General features: G+C 38.8%; 1 protein-coding gene across 1 annotated transcript in view; it reads left to right on the top strand.

The window, feature by feature from the left end:
* LOC309491886 (uncharacterized protein) overlaps window positions 1-6,680 on the top strand; it is a 32,714-nt gene extending 26,034 nt beyond the window's left edge. The window contains exons 4-5 of the mRNA XM_082160906.1: window positions 4,549-4,634; window positions 4,907-6,680. Of these exons, the coding sequence (XP_082017032.1) occupies window positions 4,549-4,615 (67 nt within the window). The 3' untranslated portion in view covers window positions 4,616-4,634; window positions 4,907-6,680. The remainder of the gene's footprint in view (window positions 1-4,548; window positions 4,635-4,906) is intronic.
* Window positions 6,681-8,042: the final 1,362 nt, after the last annotated feature.

The raw sequence follows: 8,042 nt of genomic DNA on the forward strand, positions 1-8,042 counted from the left end.
CTTTTAATTTCTAGCGCTTTGGGTTTTTAGAAAAGCACAAATTTATTATTATTATTATCACTTTTGTTAATTTTCTCCTGTTGTGGCAAAAATTCATTAAACAATCATCAACTGTGTAAGAGACACATTGAAATTCAAATGATCATTAAAAAGTATTTTATTCTTGCAAGAAGGCCCAGTTGCCTCACAGAAGTCACCAGTACAGTCTGTGAAACAAGTGCGACGAAGAGAGGGAGGGCAGAGGAGTCTTTATATTGCTTTCAAGGTCTTCTGCTTACAGGCCCTTATCTAAACAAGGAGAAGCTTCCCTGCTAGTTTTCTGATACTGCCAAGTTTATTCTTACGAACTCACAAGTTCGAAATTGGACGACCTCTGACCCTAGAAATCAGAGGTCTCTTCTCATTCTGCCACCTCCTGACGTCCCACCTGTTACCCAGCATTAAGAGGAACACATACACGTCAGTTTTACCACGTAGACCACGTGTAGAAGGTCATTTCAATGTTTTACTGAAAGTCAATGAAAATCAATACTGCAAATCAATGAAAATCAAAATTTTCCATAACACTCCGAAACGACTGTTCTCCTTATATTTACGATGAAAAATCACTTAGACTGACAAACAAAAAACACTTTACTTCTCACTTAAAGACAAACAACGTGCTTCTCACGTATAACGCACTTTCTGCGTTGGGGACAATACAACAGATAAGACTAGCAAACGCGCTTCACGCGTACACACAGATAACATGCTTCTCACGTATAACACACCTTCTGCGTTGAGGACAATACAACAGATAAGACTAACAAACGCGCTTCTCGCGTAAAATAACATGCTTCTCACATATAACTCACCTTCTGCGTTGGGGGCACGCGCTTCTCGCGTACATAGACAACAAAAAAAACAATTACTGCATGCACTGTTTTTCAAGACCTGGAACCTACCCTCCTTTTATTCTTTTATCAATTTTAGGTTCTTTTATTTAACCCTCTGGGGTCTGAGTGGTTTTTGGGGTCCTTGAGATGTTCTGACATGCCCTGACATTTGTGCTTTTTTCAGTTGCTTATAAACATATTAATGGCAAAGGTATAATTACACTCTATTTAGCACAAACAGGGCTACCATAATATGTGAGCAACATGCATGTACATGTTTGTATTTTTGAGAGAATAATGTTTATGCATGGTTATTGAAAAAACTAAAAACTAAAGTTTCTGAAATAAGGCCACAAAACACATACTAAATATGTGACAATAAGACTTTTGACTAATTGATGTCATTGCCTAGAGTTTTTTCTTCAAAATGATGTGAAAATCATCCTGCCTTTATCATTCACATAACACAATACATTGATTTAAATCTTGTAAAACACTTTTTGTTTGTAAAGACAATATGCGCAAGGGGCGTCAACCATTCAACAGCATCATGCATATGTAGTGGTTCACACCTGAGGAGACAATGGGGCCCGCATACTTAATGAGCCATTCATTCAGGTGTGTCACCTATAGCCACAAGAAAGAATGCAAGAGCAATATATATATATATATATATATATATATATATATATATATATATATTCTACCAAATTGGTTCACAGTTGGAAGCATTTAAATTTTTTTTTTTTTGCACAAATTTTGCTTGCAAATTGTATAATATCCAAGGAAAACATGTCTAGTAATTGTGCAGTTAATTCTCATACTGTATTTTCAGTTTTGGAATATGTATCCTCTCCCCAAATTTGTCAATAATAAAACACAATAAAAATTATTTAAAGAAAAGGCTTATATTTACCTTTTAAAATATATTTTTTTATTAAAAAGGTTACAATTACAACAACAATTGAAGTGTAATCTTTCTTTGTAAAAACTAAAGTATACATTTTATCATATATATTTCAAAGTTAAGGATTCATTACTTCGAATATAGCCTACATTGACAAAACATACTATATTTAACATATTAGCAAAAATTGGCAAACAAAAGCTTATTTGAGGTGGCAGATATTTTACAGTAAAAATGTGTAATCTATCCAAAACTAATCAACGAAATGTTGTCTTTCATATGTCTGTAACATCGGTCTTTCGTTTTTATTATAAGGAATATAAATGTTAATTTGCAATTTAATACGTTGCTTATACAAATACATTTTATTTCAACACATTTCAGTTGTGGTAAACAGCGCATCGCTGCCGTTCATTCATTCACACAGAAACCCGATTTACTTGAGAATGAAAAAAAACTTACTACAGTATTCCATCCGTTGCTCCGCCAGCTCATGCTGCTCATGTAGTTCAGGTGCCCATTATAACGTGTACGCCCCTACACACAAGCATTTCCAACATGAACCGCTTTCCGACCGGAGGAACCTTTTCACAGTTCCTAGAACTATTGGCTAAAGTACCCGGATGTCGGCGTGTTTGCACCGCAGGAACTAGGAACGATTTTAGTTCTAGGAACTCCATTTGGAGGAACTAATTTAGGTCCTACTTCAGAGTAGGGGGCACACCCCCTCCAAGCTCAAAGTCTGTGTGGCGGCCATAACAGCGTTTCAAGCTCTGGTAGCCGACAAACCGCTAGGAAGAAACAAACTCATTGTGCGTTTTCTCAAGGGCGCTAGGAGGTTAAACCCTCCGTCTGTGCCTATCTGGGACCTCTCTAAGGTTCTGGAAGCCATGAAAGGTCCCCCATTCGAGCCGCTTCGGGCAGTAGACCTGAAGTCGCGCTCGCTCAAAACTGCTTTTCTGCTGACGCTCGCATCAGTCAAGCGAGTAGGTGACCTACAAGCGCTATCCATAAGCGCTTCCTGCCTGGAATTCGGGCCAAACAACTCCAAGGTCGTCCTTAAACCGAGGCACAATTATGTCCCTAAAGTGCTCTCCACTCCATTTAGACCACAGGTCATTTCCCTGGCGGCTCTCTCTTCGCCAGATGATGAGAGTGATGCGCATTTACTCTGCCCTGTAAGGGCTCTCAGGATTTATCTGGAGCGCTCTGCCTCGTTTAGGCAGTCAGAGCAGCTCTTCACATGCTTTGGCGGCTGCACTAAAGGTCTGGCTGCTACAAAGCAGAGACTGTCACGCTGGATAGTAGATGCTATTGTGCTAGCTTACAAATTCAAGGGCCTTCCTTGCCCATTGGGCGTCAGAGCTCACTCCACGAGAGGTATGGCCTCTTCGTGGGCCTGGTCCAGTGGAATACCCATTGAGGACATTTGTGCGGCGGCTGGCTGGGCCTCGCCGTCCACATTTGTAAAGTTTTATAACTCGGAGGTACCAGGCCAAGGTTCTCTCAGTATAAAAGTGTTAAGCACCCCCAAAAAAATCTTAGGGTTCATACACACCTGGCACTGCTTTAGCTGGCCACTATGTATCCCTTATACCATGTACTAAGGTTCCTAGTTATCCAATATTGATGCCCGTTTTCACTGGCTTATATTAGGATTATGCTTCACTGTGATTCATACATATGCTTGGTCACGGTAGAGCAAATTTAGCACGCACGGCGTTTTGCAAGGGGATCCCATAGCGTAAGCTAGCCTTACGCAATACGAGAGACCTCTCAAAAGGGAACTAGTTGGTTACTAACATAACCTCAGTTCCCTAAGATGAGGGAACGAGTATTGCGTAGCCTGTCGTGCTACTGTGCTTGGATCAGGGGATCGCTTCAGTCATTTAAACCTGAAGTACCTAGGTGAGTCTTGACAATATATAGTCTCTGACCACACCCATACTGGCGGGCTATGGGTGCCAAGCGTCACGATTGGTTCTCGCGTCAGAGCCGACTCGCCATAGGTTCATGCAGTTGCCGCAGCACAGCCAATGACTACTCTCGCGCTCAGTTGTGCTCGCAGTACAGCTGCAATGCGTTTTAAAAGTGTAACCTCAGGATTCTCGAGAAAAGGAGGTTTTCCCATAGCGTAAGCTAGCCTTACGCAATACTCGTTCTCTCATCTCAGGGAACTGAGGTTACGTTAGTAACCAAGTAGTTTAATGTGTTAGAATAATCAAAGTCATGTTTGTATTTTAAAGAGAAGTGTTCTTGTGTCATGTGCTTATGAATTTAATGTCTTAAACTGCTGATCCAAGTTACCTTGCTCATAAATAGTGTTTCACTATAGATTGGATATTTGCAGAGCTGATAGTTACGACCTGTTCAAATGAACGCTGGATGAGTCATTGACTCGGCAGTAATAAGTGATTCTTTCGAATCCCCTATAAATTTGACCCTTACACCCTTTCAGGGAGTGCTTAATAAACTGGTAAACTTTATATCCGTAAAACGACTCTGATGTAATACACGACTCTGACTCTGACTGTAATAAAGTGCGCATTACTGTCGTGATCAGTAACGTTAGGCCTATCACTCCGGAGACTGTAAGCTGGATCAGGGTCAGTTGGTATTAAAATTTTGCATAGCAGGTGTCCTTTTAAGTCACATGATCAATCTCACTATTTTTTAACATGTGATTAGCCTAGTTCAGAGTCTGAAATATTAATTATTCCTCTCGCATCATGTCTGTTAGAAATGAAACTTGTTTGTCGTTAGCAGAACTACCAGAAAGCATCTGGAAGGAGAGGACAGAGAGAACGCCAGTGATCCAGAATCTGCAGAATGAAACACTGAAGAACAAAGAGGTTGGTGTTTATTCTTGATTCCTCATTCATTCATCATGATGAAGAACATGCTGATGCTCACCAGATTTACATTGTTTCATGACCAAACTAGTGATTTATATCACACATCATCTTCATGACATTAAAATGGATCGTACTCGTGCACAGCAGTTGTCCATCAGATTTGATGGGATTAAAATGTCTATTAAAGACTGAATATTGACTTTGAGCTTCACCTTTTATTTCACATTTGTCTCTCATTTGAAATCTCACTTGATTTATTGTTCTTTTAGATCTGATGGACGTGAACGAGAAAGGCATAATGAAAGCCAAAAAATCGGTCTCCTGCCCTCAGTGTAAAAAAACACTTCACATGGAAAAGTCTGAAGATTCACATGAAAGTTCAAAGCAGAGATAAACTGTGAAATGTGATAAATGCGGGAAGAGTTTCACAGGAGCCTCCTTTCTGAAATCATTCTGAAGAAGCGCACCGGAAAATTACACCGGAAAAAGCTCAACAGAGACATGACTCGAGTCTGATATTAATTTTAACTTGTTCATTGTTTGAGATTGTCTCTGTTCTATTCACTTTTAATTAAACTAATTATTTTATCAACAGCTTATTGTTATTGTCCAATTTTATTTGCATCAGGAATAATTTCATAATTTTCATTTCTGAAAGCTAAGTATTACGTTTGCTTCTGGGGCTTCCCAGCAAACACAGAACGTTCCCCTAACGTTAGAATTTGGATGCTGATTGTTTATTGTTTTGTGAAATAAATATTAATGTTCTAGGAATGTTCTTTTTTATTTACTTATTTTTTGCAACAATTAAATAACTAGGGTTTAATTTTAATAACTAGTTTGTGACAATTCCACATTAAAAGGTTTATAGCTTTTGAACCCTTTGATCTAGATGTGAATGTAAATAGATGTATAATGAAACTTAGTACACCCGGGGCCTGTTTCAATAAGGAGGTTCAACCAACTCTGAGTTAAAACTTGAACTCTGAGATGGGAAACTCTGAGTTTTCGGTTTCAGAACAGCTGAAATTAGTTAGTTCAATCAACTCTGAGTTGACCTACTCTGAGTTAAGCGCGTGAACCACAACTATGAACATCCATTATCAATGGAGCACAGATATTATGAGTCACCATGGCAACAGCGCCAGACAAAAAGAGGTCTTCATATTTCTTCACATTTTCATTACTGTTATACAGTGATGGGTGTAATTAATTACTATAAGACATTATGGTCTGTTCCTAACAACTTCCACTCCAATATATATATCAAAATGTTCCTTCACTTAAAAGAGCTTAATTATCATATAGAGACAATTACATCCAATCTCAGTAATATGTAAATAGTATCACAGAGGGCAACCATCTTGATTACAGGGACTTCAAATAGCTTATCACCTTAAACATTTGACCGTTCTGTCAACAGAAGATCTAACAGAAGATCAAAGATGTGATCACTTCAGATAGATTTTATCACCTAAACCTTTTGCTGTTCTGATTTCATTTACATTAAGAGTTGACCATTTGGGTTGATCACATCCTGAACAAAATGGTAATCAATTGTAGAATGGGAATGGGTGTGGGACACAGAGAAACTTCTCAGACAATGGGGTGTCTCAACTTCATTAACATACAGACCACAGCTGTTACAATAAGAGCAACATCATTGACATTAAGAGTTGTAAACTGTAACAGGATAAAAGGTTTGAGATTTGGATGTTCTGGGTTCATTCTGACGCTGGTGAACCCAAGGTGCTTTGTGTACCTTAGCCTCCCACTGTTAAGATTCCGCCCTATTGTCCTCCTCTCCCTGGAGTGAATATTGAGTGTGTGTTTTGTTATTTGATTTGGTGTACAGTGCATGTTGTTTACTATGAAATCTCAATCATTGTTGGAGTGAAAATAAAAATTCTATTTTTGTACTGGACCACTGTCTCTGGCTATCCATCAACGAACTTGAGTGCCTGGTTAGAACAAAATAGTTAATTATTTGGGTGTAAGTCCCATCGTGACATAGTCTGCAAACTGCTTGGGCCTAAGCCCTGAAATGTGTATCCCTTCATGCCACATTTACATACAATTATTCTAAGTATAACACAGTGTAGTTTGTATTTTACTCCTGTAGTCCCTAATATTCCAGTTGTCCTTATGTTGCCCTACACTTCCTCATTTCTTGATTATTAGATTAGATTATTAGATAATTTATTCATGTTAAAAAAAAAGTCCAAACAGTTCTTGATTATTTGTGAGCCCTGTTGTAAAGGTTGATTTGTTCACAATTACATTTAAAGTGTCTTTTGTGACGTCCTGCATAACAGAAACCTGGGAACTGTGAAAAAGTGGGACCTGTAGGACCTCTTTGTTCTTCACACTGTACTACCTATAATATTTAACTTAAATTTGTATTTTTACTTTTAGATGGGGCTTTGTGATTCATGGTGCAATCGATGGACATTCACAACTAATCACATACCTAAATTGCAACACCGACAACTGTGCCAGTACTGTGCTGTCTCAGTTTATTCAAGCAACATGCCTTTACGGTCTGCCCTCTAGGGTAAGGTCAGATCACGGTGGTGAGAACTTACAAGTGGCCTTGTTTATGAACCTTGTACAAGGACTTCAGCGCCGGAGTCACATTACTGGGGAATCCGTCCACAACCAAAGGATAGAAGGTTTGTGGAGGGATGTATTTTTACATGTGCTACAATCAATCTACAGCATGTTCTACAGTCTTGAAGATTCTGAACTGCTTGATCCCAGCAATGACCTTCACAAAGTTTCGCTCAGCGTAGTTTTTCTTCCACAGATCCAAGCTAGACTACAGCACTTCAAAGAGGCATGGAATCACAGCGGACAGAGAACAATAAAACACCAACACAGATATGGACAGAAGGAATGCTGTCAAGGATAGGAACTGACAGCACAGCCATCAACAATGTGTTTGGAGACGATCTCTACAGGCCAGAAAATTTTAATGAACTCCTGGTTCAACATGGCATTGAGTCTTTGCTCACAGCTGAAAATGAAGAAATCCCAGCTGTAACTGTTGAACAGCCTCAAATTAACCTTACTCCTCAGCAAATGGAAACGGTTTCCCATGCTATTGACCATATTACAGATTTGAAGATTAAGTTTCAGGTATGTTGTGCAGAAATTGCTAATGTTTTGGCAAACTAGTGTTGCAGATTAGAGTGTGTTATAAAGAATGTCATTCTTTTGTAATATTTTAATATGTAAAAGTTTTAACTACAATAATGCTCTGTTGAAGAATTAATAGATGCTTAGATGCTGACATTGAAAAAATTATTTTCTATGAAAAGCTGGTGTACAAGTGAGAGAACCTGAACAAACAGTTAAAAATGAGCAATGTAACACCGTTTTTCCACAATAAACACGAACATGCAT

This window comes from Leuciscus leuciscus (genome assembly GCF_965113295.1).
Source record: "Leuciscus leuciscus genome assembly, chromosome: 1".
Classification (NCBI taxonomy): domain Eukaryota; kingdom Metazoa; phylum Chordata; class Actinopteri; order Cypriniformes; family Leuciscidae; genus Leuciscus; species Leuciscus leuciscus.